This window comes from Vigna angularis, chromosome 1 (genome assembly GCF_016808095.1).
Source record: "Vigna angularis cultivar LongXiaoDou No.4 chromosome 1, ASM1680809v1, whole genome shotgun sequence".
NCBI lineage: Eukaryota > Viridiplantae > Streptophyta > Magnoliopsida > Fabales > Fabaceae > Vigna > Vigna angularis.
The window spans coordinates 18,034,642-18,058,220 of record NC_068970.1 but is presented as its reverse complement, the minus strand read 5'-3'; the positions used below and the strand labels follow the sequence as shown (position 1 = coordinate 18,058,220).

The window sequence follows — 23,579 nt, the reverse complement described above, 5'->3', positions numbered from 1 at the left end:
GTACGTAATCGTAAAAGAGGGGACCAAGCAGTCTAGTAAGTGTGGATGTCTACGTAATCGTAAAATGATATTCACATCCCATAGCCATATTAAGCAGGTCTGAAAGTTACACTCATCTGAAAACACGACACGATACATTTATATAAAACAAAAGGTTACGTATAGTATCTTCATGTCCTCTTAGAGTGCTTGAAATCCATTGGCCACTACTCAGTGTTGTGGCTCATGCTTTGCTTAAACGTTTCTTCATTTCAAACTTTCACTACATCGAATGTAGAAAGAATCTTGTGAATAGTTTCACATTAAAATATTTCCAATTTTCACAATATTGTAACCCAAGTTGTTTATTCTATTTTACAACAACACTATCTTATTCGTTTCTCATTTCTTGTGTGTTTATTTTAAGCCTGACAAAATTATAAATCTTTATATAAATTCATTAGCTTATATAAAGACCAATTTCATATTAAAATTAATTTAAATATATGTTGATTAACTAATGATATGAAAACCTAATAAATAAATATACCCTCTTTATTTCATTTTTAGTGGAAATCATATATAGTTTAATGTTTGATATTATGACTGTGAAGGCGGTATATTAAGATTTTAAATCGTTTAACATTATTACATTATAATATAGTTTAAAGTCTACATTCTGATAAATATATTAGAATTTATTTAGTTTATTATGTTACTTTTATTAAGTGTTTTTTTATTTATATACTTGATGTTCTAAATATAGAAGTGTAGAAATGTTTTAAGATGTGTGTTATATAATATATATATATATATATATATATATATATATATATATATATATATAAAGCTAATATTCTCGGGCTAGTTATGACTAGATGTTTTATTGAAAGTTTATCGAATAAAAAATAAAATATGATTTGGTAAATATATATACAATCTCTAAAGTCGAAGGAACAATTAGTAAAGATATAATATCCCGTTAAAGATGATGATGAGTAAAATGATAATTTTTTTAATATATTTGGTTCATTTATTAAAAATTGAGTTTGCACTAATATAAATAGCACTTTTATTGTCACAATGTATAGGCGTGTGGTTTTTCACATAGATACCCATATCTGCAAGAAACCAACACAGTCAAATAATCTCATAAGTAGTCAAAGCCATTGCACGATACTCAACTTATGGATGATTGGTAACATCTTGTTTCTTACTCTTCCATTATATAAGTGAACACCAAGAAAAATACACCACTTGACAGTGGATTTCAAATCATTAGGATTACAATTCCAATCTTCATCATAATAAGCATGCAAGTCTAAAAACAACATAAAAGGAAGCAAAAGAGACTAAAAGACGTGATTGTGTATTTTGTCTAGTCGATTTAGTTGGTTTTGGAAGACAAGATTGAGTGTTATGTCTTCTTCCGTAATTGTAAAGCTAGGTTGTGTTCTTTTTTCTTCTAGAAGGTTTTGGTGAGTCGGGGAAAAGGGAAAGTTTGTTTCACCTATAAAGCTTCGATTTAAGCTCAGTATAATGCTCTATGTGTAAAGTTTTGGTGAACAAACGAAATTTTTACTTGTAAAGCTTTTGGATAGCAGGAGAAACGAGTCTTGACAATAAGGCTTTAGTGAGTAGATTAAATGACTCTGATCGTAAGGCTTTGGTGAGTAGGCGGCGTTGGTTTCTCCCTAGAGCTATATGCATGCTTACTTTGGCCTTCATTTCAAGTGCAACTTCTTGCAAATGAACTTGCTCTGGTCTTCCTTTTAGCTAATCACAATAGGTGATCTCACAATAACACATAAGGGAACCATTGTAATCCCTTAAAATGAATATCAAGTGATGGAGATAACTAGTCTTTGGTGAATTCTTAGCGTGGATCAATGTAGTGTGCAGACATGTACAGGGGCTGCGATGACAAAGTGGAAATCAGAGACATCGGTGTAAGTGTATTTGGTACATTGGTCGTTTAATAAGCATGAGTTATGGCGAAAGGGCTTTTCCTTAGGGAAAATTGCTATTGGCAAGCAAAGAAGGTTTTCTTTTAGAGCACTTGCTCAACTTTGGCATATTTTCTCATGAAAAATCGTCCTAGAAACAGATGCATTCTCCATGACTAGACTGGAGTTTCAATGTCCATCTATTGTCGTAGAACCTCAACTTTAGTTTGGTCATATGATCATCCTAAATGCATGTTCAAGCTTGAGTTAGAGCATTTCTCGACAAACTTTTTCATAATTTGGCCACCATTGGAACTTGTAGTACTTTTTAAAGGCATGTGTTACCAAGCAAAGGGAAAAAACGAATTTCTCCACAAATATTTGGTAAATTATTATATCATAATAAAATATTAATGTAGAATATTAATGTAGAAGATAAGGTGTGAAGATAATACTTTCTCAAAAGTGTTGCAAAAATTTTAATCATAAATACTAATGATAGTATGAGTGAGGCAGTTCTTAATAGTGATGAGTTATCTTTGTCATCCATTTCAATATAAAATAATTATATCATGTAAGGATAATATAAAATTTAAAGGCACGATAAAGTTTTACTTGAATTTTAAGGTAGGCATCAGATGTTCTTACCAGAATTTGGAGTGTGGATTTTTCAATAGGTGGCAAGAGCCAAGTGATGGCTTGTATGTTCCTGAAACTCTTACTGTTCAGAAGGAGAAGATTCACCTGCAAAAAGTTATCTGCCACTCAAATTAGTAAGAAAGTTTTATGATCTATGATAATCGAGTAATGAGTATAAGAATGTATATATTTCTTGATGAAATATTGTGTATTTATAGGATGTTGGACCTATGAGATTTGTTGTAAAAACTGATAATATCAACAAATATAACAACTTATATCTTATATATATATATATATATATGATAATTAGCATAATAATAATAATAATATAATACATTACCTAATATACTAAATATACTATAAATATATTATATTAAGGAATATCACGACGTAATCAAACTAGTGAAATTTGATCACATATATTATTAATATATAATATTTATACCAACAAATATATATATATATATATATATAAAAGAATATTTCGTAATAAACCTTATTAGAGTGCATCACTTATATCATATTTGTTATATTGGGTATGCACAATAATAATATAAAAAAATATTATATTTTCTGTCAATTTAACAAATAAAAATAAATAGAATAATATAATTTTAATACTACTATAAATATAATATAATAAAATAAAATAAAAAATATAAGTGTTATAATATTCATAATTAGGAGAGAGATAAATGTGTTTTAAAACTATAATTCTCTCAATGTCATATAAGAAAAAATTTGAAGACATCACATAACTAAGTAATTACAGTGTTTCTTATGAAAACTATTTATTTTCTTGGTACAAAAAGGGCTAATTTGACAAAGTGAATTAGTGGTTTACGGCCTAACTAATCATGAGTATATGAAATAATTATAAAACCACTATATGCTCGTACAATGGACCACAGATCCGTGATTGGGGTTAAAAAGTCTTGAAAAAAAATTGCATAATTAATGACAAATAATCTACCAACACTTATTGGCAATTGATGTTAAATGATTCGTCTAACTCCATTCACACCCTTCATCTCAACATCTATCCATTTCTTGCACAGTATCTCATTCGCTTTTCTTCACCAATGTTTCACCCATTCCTTTTGCCATTGTCGCACTCATTCCCCTCCGATATTTCTAACGAGTGCAAATGTCCCCAACGTAAACCAAATTTTCAAAATGTATTTAATGCATTCTAAAATTGATTTTATGGGACATCAAACAACTCTTCAAGAATATCTGTTGGAACATAGTCCCAAGAAGTTTATCTATAGGAAACATATAAAGGGTGTGAGGAGAAGAAAAAACGGTTAAAAAAAGCTTGTCCTCAAATTCAGTATAAGTATGTATTAGAATATCGTTAGTACTTTAATGTTGTTTTGGCAGCGATAATAGTTTTAGCCTTCTGCATTCAGTTTTATCGTGAAATGTCGTAATAGACTAAATAGATTAAAAATAATATTATTAGAAAAAATACAATACTTAGATGAAGAGACTGAGTGAAAAAAGTTGTTCAACGAAATAATTATGTATAATTAAGCATTGGTAGAAAGAGAGTGAAGTTTGACGGAATTACAAGGGATAGTTTGAATAGCATTAATGATCCGTAGGTTTATGGTGTGAAAATAGAAAGTTGATAATGAATGGAGGTAAATGGGTGGAAGAAATATAGATGAATGAATGATTAGGAGAGGCTGTACAGTGGAAGAAAAATGAGCCAATTGTAGCTTTGGCTTGCAACATTTCTCCAATGCCAGGGAGCAAACAGACCGACTCCAACCAAGCAGAAGGCCCCAGCCATAATCAAACCTAACTTTTAAGACCCTTTTTTTGTTTGGAAAAGTTAAATATTATAATATTAAAAAGTAAAATGAGTAGCCAATCAAGACACACCCCTCTTCGAGTGAGTGATGAACCTTTGATCAACCCCAGTTAATTGAGATTGGGGTCCCAACCACGTGCTTCCCATCAGACCATTCCAACCGTCCAAACGCATTCACTCTGTCTTGTGTGGAACCCGAGGATGAAAAACTTACCACGAACGATTTTTTCTCGTTCTCCTTCAAACTCAGCACTTCCGGTTCAACCGAGATTTTCACTGAGGCCGCGTCTGACGTCACCGTAGCCTTGTACGTTCCCGCGGGCCCCACGTTAGTGACGGTTCGACTGTGCTTCACCACGCCGGACCCACTCCCGGATTCAAACAACACCGCGAACGACGGGTAGTTCAGGTTGTTCACACTGTACTGTTTGCCCGCGTCGCACTCGAATTTTCTCTTCGCCAGGGTGTTGATTTCTGAGGCAGAGTAGTTTAACGCGCAGAGAAAACCAAGATAATCATCCACTGTTAGATCATACACCAGCCCTGGATTGAGGGCAGCCACCGGGTCCACGTGTCCCGCTCCGTGATCAAACGGCGTGGAGGGTTTTCCCGTTGCACTGTCTTGCAACTTCTCACCGGTTTTGTAAACGGTGTAAGCCGTTGTCATGAGAGCCGATCGAACCGCGGCTGGGCTCCACTCTGGGTGAACCGATTTTATCAAAGCGGCTAATCCGCTCACGTGAGGACAAGACATCGAGGTCCCAGAGATGATATTGAAATCCACGCGCCTGTTATCAACGGGCAAACCTGTGGGACCCACGGCCTTTGACCACCCCGCCAAGATGTTGACACCTGGCGCGATCAGATCTGGTTTCAGGATCTGAGGCGTGATCGAGTTGGGACCTCTTGAGCTAAACGCCGCAACCACAGGTGATGGCTGAATCCCCACCTTCGTTCCCTCGAACAAAATACTCACCGTCGGTTTAGCCTCGGAAAACAAATACTTCTTGATGGCGTCGCCTGCTTTCTCCCCCACCGCCGACGCCGGCAACAGATGAGCATCAGCCACCAACTCCTCGCCGTTGGCGGCCGTGTTGCTCAACACCATGCCCAAAGCACCGGCGGATTTCACAACTGAACCTTTCTGTACCCTAGCAGTTAATCCACGATCACATAACACAACCTTTCCGGCTACTTTCTCGGGCGACAAGGTTCCCGTCACGCACAAGTTCCCGTTCGTAGCGTTGCTGGCATTGCCTGCGTAAACAAACGGTAACGGTGAATCAGGTAAAGCGTTACCTCGGTATAGCGACACGCCGGAGAAGTTAAGTCCATTCCCTAGAGCAACATAAGCAGGGAAGTCACGATCCAGAGTACCGGCACCCACGGTCGTTATCCATGGTGCCACGTTTGAGAGACTGTAAGGACTAGGACCCGCGTTCCCAGCGGAGCAAGAAACTAAAATCCCTTTCTCCATCGCGGAAAAAGCTCCAATAGCGACACTGTCTCTGTAATAATCAGCCATTCCACCACCAAGCGACAACGACAACACATTAACGTTGTCTTGTATCGCGCTCTCAATTGCCGCAAGAATATCCGAACTGAAACACCCTCCCTTCCAGCAAACCTTGTAAGCAGCGACTCTCGCGCGCGTCGCCATCCCACGCGCCGTCCCGGATGCGTAACCGAAAAGACTTGCGCCGGAAACCACAGATCCCGCGGCTGTGCTGGCTGTGTGGGTGCCGTGACCGTCATCGTCGCGAGGGGATCTAGACTCCTCAGTCTCGTTAATAGGACCCAACATGGCCTCGCAACCCTTCGCAAAGAACCTGGCTCCGATCAACTTTCTGTTGCAGTTGGAAGCACTGAAGTTCGTTCCTGTTTCACACTCGCCTTTCCAGCTACTAGGAACAGGTCCAAGCCCCGTGTCGTCGAAGCTCTTGCTCTCGGGCCAAACGCCAGTGTCCAGGACTCCGACGATGACGTCACTCGCGGAGCTCGACTCGGGGAACATGTCCGCGCTCTTGTCAAGACCCAGGAACTGCGGCGTCCTCGTCGTGTGAAGTTCATACCTCGTCTCCGGCAACACCGCCAGAATCCCAGTTTGGCTTTCCAGCAAACGCGCTTCCTCCGCAGTTAATCTAGTCGCATATCCGTGGATGGCGTTATCGTAGGTGTAAATGATTTTCGCCGAGTCAGAGACGGATTTGAGCGAGGACTCATACCACACGGTATGGTGTTCAAAGCTTTGGGGCATTTCCGATTTTGCCACGTGTACAATGTAGGTTCCCCTCTCCGGTTGTGGCGCCTGAGCCGCATGGTAGCGACCGAGTAACAGAAGAAGCGAGAGAAGCAGAGGCAAAGTTGTGGAAATCGAAGCCATGGGAGAGAGTGAGGGAGCAGGGTAGAGGGAAGTGAAAATAGATGTTGTGGCTTTAAGGAGTGGTGGCTTTAATGCAAACTTTATGGGAGTGTGCCAGTTTAGCAATGTTGTGAAAAAAAGTAAGGATGCGGTGGGTGGTTGTCTGCTTCTCAAAATAATTGCTGAGAGATAGAAATACGAGTTATCTAAATTAGCCCATTTAAGACGTTATATTTAGTTCACATGTTCGTTTATGACCGTTCCCTCAGTTATTATTATTAATATTTTCTTTTATTTAATTTCTCTTTCTTTTTCTACCTTTACCTGTTTTGGCAGATTAAAGCTTCATTATGCTTTGGCTTTTTAACAGGACCCTTCACACTGTCTGCCACACCACCACGTTCTCCAAACGTTACTTCACACACCAATCCTTTACCTACTAACTCTTCAACTGCGTCCTTTTACCTATATTTTTTTATACCTTTTCAATCTGCGCAATGCCTACATGCATACCATGCTAGATGCTAGACGGTGAAGATAAGTTAAAGGTCGAGATATTGTAAATTAGTAGTGTTTGGATTCACGGGTATATATTTGTAGTGTAGTCTTACACAAACTCCACTTCAACTTTATTAAATCAGAGATATTTTAGTTAGGTATGGTTTTTGGACCTTGGCGTCTTTGTCTATACCAGCCAACCAAGTTTTCCTTTTCCTCCTCTGTTAAGAAAGTGGTTCACGGATTACCAATATCAAGAAATTTCACTCACGGGCTTTCTTCCGTGAAGGGAATTTACATGAATTGACAACAAACACAGCACGACTTGTTTCCTCAACAACTAACTTTCTCCCTTTTTCTGAATAAATATATCTTTAGTTTTCAATAAGTATTACGAGATCTTTACCATTTGTTCTACTCCGATAATGGACTCTCGTCTTGGACTAATTTGACTTCAGTAATATCATTCTCTTTTTCTTGTTCCTTACAGAACAAATCAAAATCCTATTTAACGACAAATAAAGTCTTGGTCCTCCGCGCCAGTTACCACAACCTATTACTTTCTTTCTTCATCTTTAATTGTCCAATTTTCTTAATATTTTTTATTTTTTATTTTTAGATCTCAAGATAACATAATTTCTTTTAATTATATCTCTAATTTCATTTCATGTGGAAAGAGAAAATAAAACCATAAATAAATATATATTGAAATAATAAAATAAAAACGAATATAATATTGAAGCATGGCCTCCTCATTATATGTGGATTAAAAAGTATATTTTTCTGCGAGTGAGTTGGCAGATAAGATCACATGCAAAAATAATAAAATAATAAAATTCTCAAAGCTAAAAAAAACTAACAAAAAATAGGAATAAGCTCATATTAGTTATTGTTATTTCTCTTACCCGCCTAATAATTACATTATTCAATTTAATTTCTTTCATTGCTTCATCCAACATTTTAAATGGGTATTTTACCGCGATGATTGGAAGAGAAGGAGCGAAAGGGGATTAAAATAACTTTTTTTTGTTTAATTGAAGCGAAAGGGAGAAAAATTAATTTAAAGAACCTTATACTCCTTTTACTATTTTTTTATTATTTTTATTAAATTAATTGAATTATACCTATTTTTCTATTCCACTATTTTAAATAATTAAATATTTTATTCTATTTCTTATCCTTTTTTCAAATTTATTTTTTGTCATACTTTAGCGTGATAGACGTTGATAATCATAACCAAACATTTTAATGGTCATCAAAGACATATTACCTTCTTCATTGAAAGGACTTTGAAGCACATTCTCAATCAATTCAACTTTACATATTTTTCTATCAAAATATTTATAATCAACGGTTTAAACATAGTTTTCAATTAAAATGCGTATACAGTTATTTTAAACTACAAAATAAAGTCAATTAGATATACTCGTATGAAAATCACAGAACATATAAAGTTAGAATTATACTTTCTTTTTGTCTTACTTGCAATATTTGGATTGTGTGTATTAGTTAACATTATTTTTATATAACATGGTGATAAGAAGCTATCCACATTTATTAGTACATTTCAATAAAGTTTTTGATATGCTAACTCAATCTTCTCCACTTGCATGCTAAAACTAATATTTTCAATACTTTAAAAAATGTTTAATATTAAAGATTCTTCAAATGAACGTAATGGATAGTTATGTTAACTAAAAGATTTTGAATCTATTTATAACTCTCACACTCGGATAAAATATCAACACACATACAAACTATAATAATATTATTCAAAATATCTATAAATAAAAATGCACATTAAGTTCAGAAGATGTTTTTACATAATTTTGATGTTGTGATTAAATATCAAAGTGTTAAAACATAATTCTTTATGAGTATCAGATTATATTATATGTAAGTGTTCAATTTAACCCAGCAGATGCAAGTTGTTTGACTAAACAAACACAAATACTATTTGTTTTTGTATTTCATCTAATAGATGTAAGTTCTTTGTTTGAAAAATGTTTTACTTTGACAATTAGTGTACTTTGTATGGTTGAAGTTTTAAGCCCTTCGTAATATATGTCAAACTTATAAATGATCATTTCAAGAGTGTAGAATGTATTTTTTTTTCATTCTTCTGAAAGGGTTTCACAGTGTTTTATAAATATCAAAATCTTTTTAAGAAAGCTTAAAGTTATTTCATACTTTGAAAAAAATAAGCAGAATGTCAATGTTACGAAATTAGTTAGTTGTTTTATGTCTTGTATTTCGATTAAAAAGGTGAAAAGTAGTTATCTATTGGGCTTGTGAGACTCTATCATGGTCCAAAAGTGTTGCTAAAATGTCACACATTTAACTCTTAGTTAAGAATTTAATGTGTCTTACAACTTCAAAGTATGCTCAAAAACTACAAAAAAAAAAAGTTACAATGACTATTCCTTTATAAAGAATGAAGGTTGATAAAGAAAATCTTGCAACAAAAATGTGTGCAAGCTCTTAAGAAATCTTTGACATTGTAGTTGTACGAATGAATATTGTTTGTATTCATTAGTAGTCTAAAATAACATTTTTCTTCTTCTTTGTATCTATCATTGGACATTATCCTCTTTTTAGTTGACAATGTTGTGATCTTTTATATCACTTTATTTGTAAACATTTCAATTTTACACAATAGTGGTTGTGTATCAAACAATACTAAGTACTTTAGCAAGGAGTTGTTAGATTCTAAATAATACTTAGTTTAGTCAAGAGTGATCTTAGCTAAAAGGGATTGTATTCCAAATTATATCAACTTATTTAATTAAGAGGGATTGTATTTTAAACAATACTCAAACAACCACTATTGTTTAGCCAAGAGTGGTCGTTTTCCAAATAATATTCAAGGTTTTAACTATGAGTGTTTTGCATGTTTGAAAAATACTTAGGTTGTTTTAGAGATGACTGAGTGTGGTTCAAATGCTTATATCATATTATATAACTCGTAGATATTTATTACCCGTTAATCTTTATTAACAAATTTTATTTGCATTTAAAAAGGCAATTGATAAAAATAAAATTATTAGTGAAAGAAATATTAATGGATGAATATTGACTTCTATATATTTATATTTCTCATTTAAATAAATGAAATTGAAGTTATTTTTGAAAAGACTAATTTTTTAAAATTTATGTTTGGTGCAATGTTTTGGTAATACTAAATTATTGACATTAATATTTCAGTGTACAATTTTACAATGTACAATTTTATTTGAATTATAATTTATATATATTTTTATCTAAATTTACATTTTAAAGACTTGTTTTTAAATAATTTAACTCAAAATTTAAAAATATATAAAAAAATGTGTAGATATTTTTTTATTTATATCTAACGAGCAGCAAGACACGTATTGAAATGGATCTTTTTAGAGAGGAAAAAATTTTCATTATTGTGAATTACATAATTAAAACTAAGGTTAGGACAAGAGTAGGGTTAGCTTTGGGACAAGGATTGATTTCTTCAGTCATCTAAGAAATTTTCGTACATTAGAATCACACTACTTTGAATCTTGCAAGAGATTTTAAAGGTAGCTTGAGGGATACACATTCTTAAAGGATAATTCTTTTTTGGAGTTAATCTTGTTGAGAATATTTTGGTACTTCTCCTTCATCCTTTGGATCTTCTTACCAACTACTTCTTGAAATTGAGCTGAACCTTCAACTAGATTTTGTCATAGAAAAAAGTTGTGCCCTTGTGGTGAGAGGAACTTCGTTGAAAGATGTAATTTAAGAATTTTGAAAAAGATTTTCCAGAATCATTGACACGTGATTACCTTCCAAAATAGTATCAACGCAAATTTAATAGAAGGACCATATTAATATTTTTTAATAAAATAAAGATTGAATAAGAAAAGAAATGAAAAAAAAACCCTCTAAAATATTAGAACAAAATAATTTTTAAACTTAACTTTTACTAGATAAATGTCACGAATTTCTCTAAATTTTTCATTATTTTATCTTTTTAAAATCAAACACCAACCTGAAAATGGTCTTCAAAGTCATATTACCTTCATTGAAATGACCTTTGAATTACATTCTCAGTCAATTCAACTTTACATATTTTGCTATCAAAATAAATATATTCAACGGTTTAAACATGAGTGATAAGTAATATATATATATATATATATATATATATACTTATATTAAATTATAAAATAAAGTCATTAAATAAGCTTCATTTTATTCGTATGAAAATCAGTGGACATATATTATATTTATTTTTGTCTTACTAGTAGCAATCTTTTTATTGTGTTTAGCGTGATTTTAAGTTTGTGAACACAAATCATGCAATTTTACTCTTTTTTTCATATGATTTTATTATTGATGAATTCATATATTTGTTAGTGCGACCTTAATAATTTTTCAGGAGTAAAATATTAGCGGTTAATACTTAGTGATATAATTCCTAAAGTACGTGATTAGGGATTTATTTTCACATTTTTTATATATGAAAAAAAATATTTATTAAGAAATTTCAACCACTTTAATGAATTTATCAGAGTGTTATGAGACCCAGAAAATCTAATAATCTACATATCTATCTTTTCTAATTTCTAATACAGTTTAATATATATTCGTATCCCTTTTACAAATGTTGGTTCTAATCTTTAAAAAACCTTTTAGCATTTTTAATATTCTTTCTCTACCTTAAATTCTTGTTATCGAATCACAATATTAATTAAGAGATAATGTAGCTATTATCTTATAACAACTATGTAATTTATTTTAATAACTTATATTAATATTGTTTATCTTTGTTCAAATAAATTGATGAAATGGATGAGAAATTATATATTTTATTTATTAAAAAACTACTATTATTCCATTAGATTTTTTATGTTTTAACAATTTATTGGACTAATGATGCAACTATTACGTTATCAATTAAATTTTTAAAATAAAAAATAAAAGTAAGAGAAATTATATGAGCTATAAACCCAAAAAATTTATTTAAAACCTAAAAGAGGGAAAAATCATTTTACTACACTTCTCATCAACAAAACCTAATTTCACTATAATTAAAAATAAGAAAAATAATAATAATGCAACCTTTTAAAATTAAAAAATTAATTGTAAAAAAAATATTTATTGAGAGATAATATTTATCAATAATGACATAATTTTGTTAATACATCAAAATTACTTTCAATTTATCAACGATTAAAAATCTACAATAAAATGCTCGTTCATGAATTTTATTGATGAATACAATTTTTTGTCAACAATTACTAATATAAAAAAATTCGTCAACAATTATCTATTGATAAATATTTTTTAATAATTATTGACAATTTTTATTTTCATCGTCAAATACAATTTTGTCTCCTTCATTCTTTTATTCTTCTTTCTTTTTTTTTCTTTTATTATTTTTCTTCCTCTATCAGTTGTTGTCATCCCATAAACTACAATATTCATTAATAAATTTTAATAACATACAAAAAGTTTGTTAATAATTACAATAATAAAAAACTTTTTTGATAATTATTCATCAATAAATATTTTTTATAGTTATCGATATTTTTTTTCAATAAATATTATAATTTAATCTTTTTTTTTCTCCTTTTTTTTCTCTTTCTTCTTCTCCTTCGACCTGATCACATATATTATCGCCTTTGTTATTGGTTATTCCTTTGTCTCTTTTCCTTTTTCTTCTTCTTCTGCAAACGATAATAAATTCTATTTTGTTAATGATTCTATCCTTAGTAATAAGACAATTTATTGTTATGAATAATTTAAGAACTTCAATTCAATTATATAATAATATACTGATATTTTAAACTATAAAATAAAAACATAATTAAAAACTAATTCAGTTAATTGTGACGTGATTTTGTTTTGTGAATAAGCTTCTATCGAAGTCCTAAAAGCAATTATCAGTGACCTTAAACATACTCTTAGATCACTTTTTAGTGTCTCCAGTGACACCGTTAGATAATAGAATGATGCATGCAACATTTTTCAGAACATAAAGGCAAAATAGTTTGTATAAAGCACAAGAGACAGTGAAACGTCTTCTGCTGCTAATCAGTGGGTGGAGCGTCATGTTCACTGCGTCATGACGCGTTTTCGTAATATACCTTCTTTCGCTGTTACACGCTAACAACAACTTACAAATACTTGTTACATCACGTTACTTAATGTCTGATTATGATAGTATTGTCCTCCTTCACAACTCATTTTCCCTGAAACCATGTTTTCTAATTTTCTTTTCCTGGGAACACCACTCATGACACAACACTGCCCAAAAATGAAAAATTCTTATACGTCCTCTTCCTAGTATGGATCACATTGACAAAGACCATCACCGTCGGAGTTTTATAGCGTCATATATTCCACATAAAACCATCTTTCTTCACTTCAATTATAGTTAAGGCTCATAAAACTCGTAGGTGCAGTTTTTCATCTTAATTAGTTATAATATAATGCATTGATTATCCATGCCACTTGATTGCGAGCTTTTTCAGAAATTTCCCTAATTACGATCGAGCTACTTAATTGTTGTGTTATTTTTGCTACTGATTGCGTCTTGAACATAAGTTTTTTTTCTTTTTTAGCATGCCATTCAAGTTGATTTTATGCAAAAGGTATTGATATAAGAGGACAAAAGATGAACACAACTTGGAAGCCCAAATCAAACCCAAATAAAGCAAGCTGATTTGAATTTAGAAATGCAAGATACTAAGAATCCAGGAAGTTAGAATTAACATCAATAAACCATAGGAGTGCCAAGCAAGTTGTCCCTCCAAAAACATAGATTGCCTCTGCCAATAAGCCAAAAGGAGTCATTAATTGTGCTGATTTCTCTTTTTATGACAAAAAACCCTATTTACACCAGTTAAAAAAGACTGTTTATATCAGTTCGTGAAGAAGTAGGAGATATAGAAAAGTCTAGGACTTGTCAAATTATGTCACAAATCATATTATTAAGAATCCAATAATAAATTGAGAGTTTTCCAGTAGAAAAGATAGAAATATATAAGCAAAAAAATACTCAAATCTCTGTCTTTAAAATTTTGAATTGAAGAAAATTTCATGATATCTTATATGGATAATTCATGTCTCTTTCGTACGATTTTGAAGATGTCAATGTAATTTTTAATTTTTTTTGTAATATTTATCTTTTTAAATTAGATATAGAATAAAAATTAAAGGCAACATTGGTGGAGGTTAACAATAATGGGTATTAAATATTAGGTTTAATAGGTTCGGAGGTCCCTATATTTGCGGGTTCGTTTCAATTGGGTCCTCTAATTTTGGAAGTGATCAATTGGGTCCCTAATTTGGTCAATTTGATTCAATAATAACATTTTCGTTAAATATAGATGGCATCCAAGTGGCACCAGCTGTATAGATGAATTTTTAACATTTTTAATTATTAAATATATTAATAAATGAAAATATAATTAGAAATTATTAAAAATATTAAATTAGGCCGGTGGTGGGGATCCAATTGATCACTTCCAAAATTGAAGGACCCAATTGAAACAAATCCGCAAATATAGGGACTTTCAAACCTATTAAACCTAAATATTACTCATTAAGAATCAAAATAAAATTAAGAAAGTAATGTCTAATTCATCTTATAAAAGGATAAACTTATAATATGATAAATATATACTAATTGTGATAGAAAATGAGACTTTTTGTTTGTGATAAGTTTTCTGAAGTTTTGAATTATAATAACTTATGTTATGATTTTATCATGATAACTTTTGACGATCATGACTTATTACACATTATCATATTCTTTTATTGTGACATTAATATATTTTTTTAAACTAAATATTAAAAGACTCATTTTGTTTCCCAAAAGTTAGGATCAAAGTTTCAACTCTAGCTCTTAAAGTTACTATGAAATAAGTTCTTCATATTAAGTGTGTTTTTTGTACAGTTTTTATTTTCAAAGTTTATGACACGTATTAGTGTTTAAAATATCATCAACTCAATGCATACCATAAGTTGTTTTTTGATGATTTTTGTTTTACAAGAGAACAAATTGAAGTATAATTTTGAGGAAAGAAGAAGGAAAGAAAGGAAAAAGTAACAATATAAAGATGAAGAAAAAATATTTGATAAGGACTGAAAAAGACATGCTCAAATTGTGATAAAAAAAAAAAAGAAACGAAAAAAAAATACAGAAAAGAAAATTGTAAAGAAAAATAAATTAAAGAGAATGAGTTGAGAACAAAAATATAGGAAAATGAGTTGAAAGAAAAATAAATCTAAGAAAAAAAATAGAAATAAGAGAAATAAAAAAAATGGTTTGAGAAAGAAAAATAATAATAATAATAATGTTCAAGGCGATATTATTTTTATATAAACATTGTTTTTTTTTCATTCAACAAAATGAGAAAGTATTTTTTGTGAGATGTCTCGATATCATGTCATTTGACATAAATCAATCCATGGTGTTTGCAGGGGTTCTAGTTTTTGAATGGAAAACCAAGGTTGATCTTTTATCTAGATATTATGTTTTTATTTGAAAAAATCTATTCATAATATTAGAGAACGAATGTTCTTAAAAAAGAGAATAATATGATTTCTAGATGTCAATGTAATTTTTAGGTTTTTTGTAATTTTTACTTTTTAAATTAAATATATAATGGGATTAAAGGCAACATTAGCAAGGTTAATTATTAAAAAATATTAAATATTACTTATGGAGAATTTAGGAGGGTATTGTTCAATTCATTTTATAAAAGAATGCATTTGAAATGTGATAGAGGTATAAGTTTTGATGAAAATTGAAATTTCTCTTTTGTGATTTTTTTTTTTAAATTTTGAGTTATAAAATCTAAATTTGATTTTATCAAGTAATTTGTGATAATCAACATTATGACTTTTCACACACATTCTCAACCTTATTGTGATTTCTGATTGTTTGACAACTTTTTTTTTTTAAAGTTTAAATTATATTTGTCCACTTATTACACACACGTGTGTATATATATATATATTTATTTATTTATTTATTTATTTGATGATTATTTCAATTATCAGAAATTCCATTTAAGACGAGTATTAAAATTTACCATTTTATTGGTCACAAAAATCATACTTTTTTTTTAATGTTAACATAATAATTACATACTTGTGACTCAAAATATAGCCAGTAACATGCTCATAAATAAATTCATTAAAATAGACGTGAACATCATTTAATTATTTTGACTATTTCAAAATATTTTGTCGTCGGAGTTTACTTTAGTAAAATGTAATCAAGTGTAACATCATATTTGTGACTTTTATCTCCATAATTTAAAAAAAAATATGAAAATAATATTCCTTCCCTAATTATTTATATACCATGTTTTCAATGTTAAAAAGAGACTAAATATTTTCTAAAATTAAAAGATCAAATCCATTAATCTAAATGTACAATGCTAAGTCAAATACATTTTCCTAATTCGGGTTAAAATGAGAGGGCTCAAATATTTACCACAGAAAAACACTTTTAAAGGATTGACTTACCTAGACAAAAACTTGATATAACTTCAGAGCTTATTTAAAAACCTATTTTAATTATGATAACTTAATACCAACATAAAAAGTGAAAATAAATAACGATTACATATTATTAAAATTGAATATGACCGAACATATTTTTATACTTAAACTAGTGTTAAACTCATCTTTACACATGTGTTGGTGTTTGCTTATATGTTCATTAGAAAAGATTTAGATTTTAAAGAAAAAATAATAAATATTTTTAAGTTCATAATTAAAGTTTAAATAAAATCAATGTGAAAATTAATTTATAAATTTTAAAAATTAATATATTTATAAAAGTATAAGTAATAAATCTTGTAAAAACTATAAAATAAATTATATATAAAAATATAGAATAGGTTCAATAAAAATATAAATGATATATATGAATAAATTTATCTAATATTTATTGTTAAATTTGTATCATGTTTAGTAATATATATTAAACAAATTTATTCATATTTATATTTTTAGTGAGTTTATTATATATATTTTTACATATTTTTTATATTTTTATTAAATTTACTCTATATAATTTATCCTATAATTTTTACAATAAGGTCTATTATTAGTATTTTTATAAATATATTAACTTCCTATATTTATAAATTATTTTTCACGTTGATTTTATTTAAATAATAAACTTAAAATAATTTATTATTTTTTGTTAACATCTATTTTTTTAATAAATATATAAACAAATATGAACTGCACATGGATACAAATTTAAAACTAGGTTAAAGCTACAAAACAAATCACTTTTAAAAAATATATATAAGTTTTGGAAAAAGAAAAAGAGAATGGGTGGACAGGGAGCCTTGAGTTCATTATTATTGGCATCCAGCTGGAACATTGTCCGCGTATTGTATTATACTATGCATATATATGATATAAGGGACATATTATCGATATTTTATTAAAAAAATCTCTATTGGAGCATAATAATACCTTATAATGCTAATATTGTATAAGATAATGAATTTTAAAAATAAAAAATTATTTAATTATAATAATTAAATTATTATTTTTAAGATTAAAATGATAAAAATGTTAATTTTATTATTAAAACAAATTTTTTAAAGATATTAAAAATAATGTAGCAAAAGCAAGACTCATTTAGAGTAAGATAATATCTTTTTGGAAATTTTTATATGAGTGATATTCTTATAACAGTTTCAATCTCATCATATTATAAAGATTTAGATTTCATACATATTTAATTGAGAATTTAAAATAAAAACTCTAACATGGTTCACGTATCCTGTGGAATAATTATATCACATTTATAACTTTCAATTTTATTTTAATATTTAATTTAAGAACTCCCATTGCTAATGAAAACACTTCTCCTATAAATAGCGTAGTTTTACATACATGATTATTTTAAATAAAAAAAGTTGACAATTTGTTTTCAATTTATAAATAATTATTCTTAAATTTATAAAATTTATAATAATAATTTTATTTATAAGTAGTTATAATAAACTGGAGACGTAGTTAGATTCTTAAAATTAATTTAAATTAAGAAATAAAAAGTGCAACAGTGAAAAAGGAAAGAAGAACAAAAAGTAAAGTTATGTAGATTGAGTACTATAAATAAAAATAAAAGAAGAATTAAATATTAATTATGTTATTATTTTAATAGCATTATTGTAATGGCTTATCTTATTATAATACAAAACATAAATATTGATAAAAATTAACAGCATAGTTAATCAACCAGGTCAATAATTTAATCAATATATTTTTATAGTGTTGAAAAATAGAATTGCTTTACCTACTTATAATATTTCCTCGTTTTGGAACACATTGATGGATTAAATAAACCTCAGCTGTTTGTTTCGAATTATTTATATAAAAATGCATGTGATTGATTAATTTGTATCAATTGTTGATATGAGAGGATGTATAAGAATGAATTTAGAGAAACAGGGGATAGAGCGATATTTTTCCAGGAGATTTGATTGAAAAGTCAGTTCACTTTCCAAAAAATTATCATTTTGTTTTTATGTTTTTTCACTAATTCATTTATGAAATATGGTTGTATTTTTATCTTTTCTATTACATTTATCATACATTTTGCAATATCTTAAAAATACAGCATCATACTATAAATATTTAATAAAATAAAATAATTGAGAAAAGAATAAAAAGTTTCATTATACTTACTTAATATAACCATAAAATAGGTCAAGATCAAAACTATACATATAAAAGATTTAAAAAAAAATATAAACATATGCGATTTCTCCATCTAGAGTATGGTCCACAATCATCTTATTATTCTCTACTCACATCCACTAGATGATCACAGTCAAGACAATTCAAACACAAGAAAAAAAACAACAAAATACAAATAAAGGATAAGTTAGTGATGCAAGAGTCATTAATAATATATAGTAAACATTTCTCAATTTAATTCGATGTTACATAACACACAATTCAAACATCCTAACATGCAAACACCTAGACTAAAATATATGGATTAATATGAATATCAAGTTATTGCGGTTCTTGCACTTGTAGTGGTGAAATAGTTGGTCCATCCCAAGCTACCATACAAGGTTAGTCTATTATCACTCGCCTTAGACCAAGGTAAAACACATAGACTATAACCTCCTACTACTCTCACCACATGCCTCACCCTTCTTTTTTGAGAATGAATGATCATTAAAGTATTAGAATGAACCCCAAGACTGAGCTTCCTATATTCATACTTACAATACTTGAAACCACCACCAAGAAGTTCCTTCTTGGAACTCATTTTCACAACTTTCCATTCAATACATATACATACACATACACATACAACTTTACGTATCACAACATATCCCACATTAAATCATTTCACATACATCAAAAGATTCAAAACAGTGCTTCAAAAAACACAAAAACAGACAAAAATTGAAGAATCTAAAAACTGGCTAAGGGGCGCCCAGGCGCCACACTCACTCGAGCGAGTTCTTCTCGCAAAAAGGGCGCCTAGGGGCGCTTGGAGGGTGCCCAACGCGACACCAAATCCTATTACACCTCTAATATAATCTTTGCTATCCTATATACAATTTCAACTGACTCCCAATATACCCTCTAGACATTGATAGACATCCGAAAACACATATATATCTAACTCCACTTAACTACCTCAAACCCAATTTGATTACTTAAATTCCTCTAAACTCCAATCTACTACTTATAACACCAATTTCAACAATTTAATAGCTTAAACCAATCATATATGCCTCAAACAAGAACCCCAAACTCTCCAATTTTGTCCCAACTCCTTACTTCAAAATTCCATTACTCAAAACTCCAAATACACACTTAAAACCCTCTAAAACACCAATCATGGACTAACCTTTGGTTCTAGATCAGTTTTCACCCAATTCACACTTCTTAGAAGTCTCAAATGATCCCATAACAAACTTGGAATAATTGTTTTCTCGCAACAATACCTATCTCACAAACTCACCTATTAAAACCTTCATTTGTAACCTTAAAACCCAAATATTTGATCACTCACCACTTCAAACACCTTGTAGTCAAGTATACACATCAAAATAACTTTATAACATGCAATTCATAACAACATTGACATCCCAAATTTAATCACATTCAAAACAGATTATCAATTAACTAAACAAAAATTAACATAACAAAATTCTTGAACTCCTAACTCAATTAATTAAATAAACATACAAGCATCAGACTTAACAAACATCAATTAAAAGTAGACATTTAGTTTCTCTTACTTTACACCGAACAACGGGGTTCTAAAAACATTGAACCCTTGCTTAGAGTTCGAGGTACTCTAGAAACGCCTACAAAAACACCAAATTGAAAACGGAATAAGTCCTTAGAACCTCAAATTACCAAATAACTAGGAAAAGAAACAATTAGATGCATGCGACGAAGAATGACTTCGAGTGATTTCAAATTAAGAACGAAAGAGGAAAATGAGTCAAATTTTTTTTGCTCTATACTAAAAATTGATTGATAGAAGTGGAGATTACTTTGCCGTGATCTGAGCTTCCAGGTAATCAAACAAATGATCGATGATTTAGAATTTTTAGAGAGAAGCGAGAAAAAATTAAGAAAAAGAATTATAGAAAGATGATACATGTTTCAAGCAATGAGACAAATTTAAAAAACTCTATTATTGAATTATTTTAATTTTAAAACATTCAGTGTTACTATTTGAAAACACTTATAAACTAATTCCAAAATTTTATTTTATCTTGATTACTGAAAATCATATCTTAATTTAATATAAATTTTTATCAATACTTTTTTTCAATTTAAATAATCACTCACATTTTATAATAATATAATTTACACTATTTATAATTAAAATTAAATTAATATCTTTTTATCAATTAAATAATTACTTTCAATCTATCACTTACGTCCCATTACTTACTAATTCTAGTAATTTTTCATTTTTTTTCTTTTAAATCTTATTATATTTTTCTTAATCTAAACAAACAAACTTTCATTTTTCATTCTTTCTAAATCGACTGAAATTCACTGTTCTAACTCCCAGAAACAAACACAATCTCAATAACAAGGGATACCGACAAGTGGTGTGGAAAATACTACTACATTAAAAGCGCACTAAATTTGAGACATGTTTGGATACCTACATAACTGTCCCTTACCTACAAGATTTGAAAAATATAATTGCTTTAGCTGAATATGAATATTAGAATCTAGTTATAAGAAGAAGTTTCAATCTAATCCAAACGCGAAGTTAATGAACCTAAAAATTGCGTGTGAGAATCACTTTCTCATTCTCGTATAAAAATATAGTAACCCATTCTCTCTTGCGCCCAGACTCAGCACCCAAATCCTCTGTAAGAAAAGTTAGGGTTTTGTGTTTTGAGTCTCTCGTCTTGGTGCCCGTTAGCCATGGGAGGAGGCAATGGCCAAAAGTCTAAGATGGCTCGCGAGAAGAATCTCGAGAAACAGAGGGCTGCGGCTAAGGGTAATCTTTCTCCTTTTATTTTTCGAATTTCGTACGTTTTAGGAGTAAACTAGAATTGTTGGACAAAAAATATTTCAATTGAAAATAATTGGGGCTTGTGTTAGATCTGATGTAGTTGTTGATTTTAATAATCCTTTGCAGGAAGCCAGTTGGATTCAAACAAGAAAGCCATGAACATTCAGGTACAATTCCTCTGTTTAGTTCTTTTTCTGACATCACAACCCCTCAAAGATTGTAAAATTAGATTGCTATATAATATGATGGCTTGTAATTAGAAGGTAGAATTCCTTCCCTTCTTGAGAGAAACTCTCCAACAGAATCACTTTGTAATCTTTCATCCCAATATTTAATTAATTACTTTTAGCTATTGGTATTTTTGGAAATTCACCAAAGACGTTCTGTTTGATCAAATAGAAGGTAAAACTTTTCAATAAGAAGTTAAGATGTGTTTGACCATCGTTGGATAACTTTATTCATAAGTATTAATAAGATAAGAAAATAAATAAGAGAAAAATGACATAAGTTACTTTTTTAAACTAAAATTAGCTTTAGTTTTTTTTTTTTTTGAAAACATGCATAAGCAAAAATTTAGTTTATTTTGGAATTTTATTTCAATTTTCATTGTTGCTTCTCCGAGTTATTTTGGACAAGTTTATCCACATAAGATTTTACTTTTTTTTAGGTAAATTAAAATTATGTTATGTTTAAGTTAAAATCCGCACTTGAAAAAGAAAATGAGAGCTAAAATAATTAATTTATGAATAAACTAATTTTAAATTTTAGAAACCGATCAATTTACATAACTTTTTTTCACCTAAAAGTGTTTGTGGGAAAGTTTATCTGAAGAAGACATGGGTTTTGAGAAGTTTATTATCTGAATGAGACATGAGTGATTGATTCTTTGTTGGACTAAGTATATACTCGGTAAGCAAAAGGCAGTTCTTTTGAAGTTTGACCTATTTCTTTCTATTTGTCTCATGCATACGCTGTATACTTATATCAACCTTATATATAATTTTTCAATCTGTCTGCGAAGGTATTATTCTGTCAGATTATTTACATTTTCACTTTACGTATGATATTCCATCACAAAGATGTGGGATATTTAATAGATTGATGGTTTGGTTTTGGTTGTGTTATAAGGGGGAGCTAGTTCTTTCTTATTGCATTACTGTAGTGACTATAATGTTGTAATTGATGATCGCAGTGTAAGGTTTGCATGCAAACATTTGTGTGCACCACATCAGAAGTGAAGTGCAAGGAGCATGCTGAAGCCAAACACCCCAAATCTGATCTCTATGCTTGTTTTCCTCATCTTAAAAAATGAGGGAATGCATGTTCAGCCATAATATCAATTTGGTCTGTTCTACATATCCACATAGATCTTCAATTTCTTTTATATTGAATATGTCTGTGTGTTTTGTGTATTGTGTCTTGGGGGTAGTTAGAGACGAGAGGGGATGATTAATACGTTTTTTTCCATTGTTTAAGTGTGAAAAACTGTTTTAGTTTCCCCTTTTATTTGTGGATTTGTAATTGGTGAATGTGCTAGTGTCCATATTAAGCCTATTATAAAATCATTACAAAAGCATAGATAAGTGTTTGACTCCCTCTCTTTCATTGCTTCCTTGCTTGCACAAGGCTGAATGGTCTCTGCCTTTCACAATTATTGGGACAGCAAAATTTAACACAATTAAGATTAGAAATTTAATTATTCTAATATCATATTAAGGTAATAAAATTTAAATTTAACTTAATTTCACAAAGGTTTATGAAGGTAAGGTTTATCTTTATATATTAGAAATTGTTCCTATCTCTCATTAATAAACATTACAG

At 29.7% G+C, this 23,579-nt stretch overlaps 2 protein-coding genes across 2 annotated transcripts; one reads left to right on the top strand and one right to left on the bottom strand.

Annotated features, from left to right (window-relative positions):
• Window positions 1-4,126: 4,126 nt before the first annotated feature.
• LOC108321376 (subtilisin-like protease SBT1.7) lies at window positions 4,127-7,042 on the bottom strand. Its single transcript, XM_017553122.2, has one exon. It carries the CDS (start codon window positions 6,767-6,769, stop codon window positions 4,487-4,489), a length of 2,283 nt encoding a protein of 760 aa, XP_017408611.1. The 5' UTR covers window positions 6,770-7,042; the 3' UTR covers window positions 4,127-4,486.
• A 14,451-nt stretch (window positions 7,043-21,493) lies between these two features.
• LOC108335499 (uncharacterized protein At2g23090) lies at window positions 21,494-23,341 on the top strand. Its single transcript, XM_017571525.2, has 3 exons — window positions 21,494-21,743; window positions 21,885-21,925; window positions 22,951-23,341. The coding sequence occupies exons 1-3, from the start codon at window positions 21,668-21,670 to the stop codon at window positions 23,068-23,070; spliced, it is 237 nt and encodes a 78-aa protein (XP_017427014.1). The 5' UTR covers window positions 21,494-21,667; the 3' UTR covers window positions 23,071-23,341.
• Window positions 23,342-23,579: the final 238 nt, after the last annotated feature.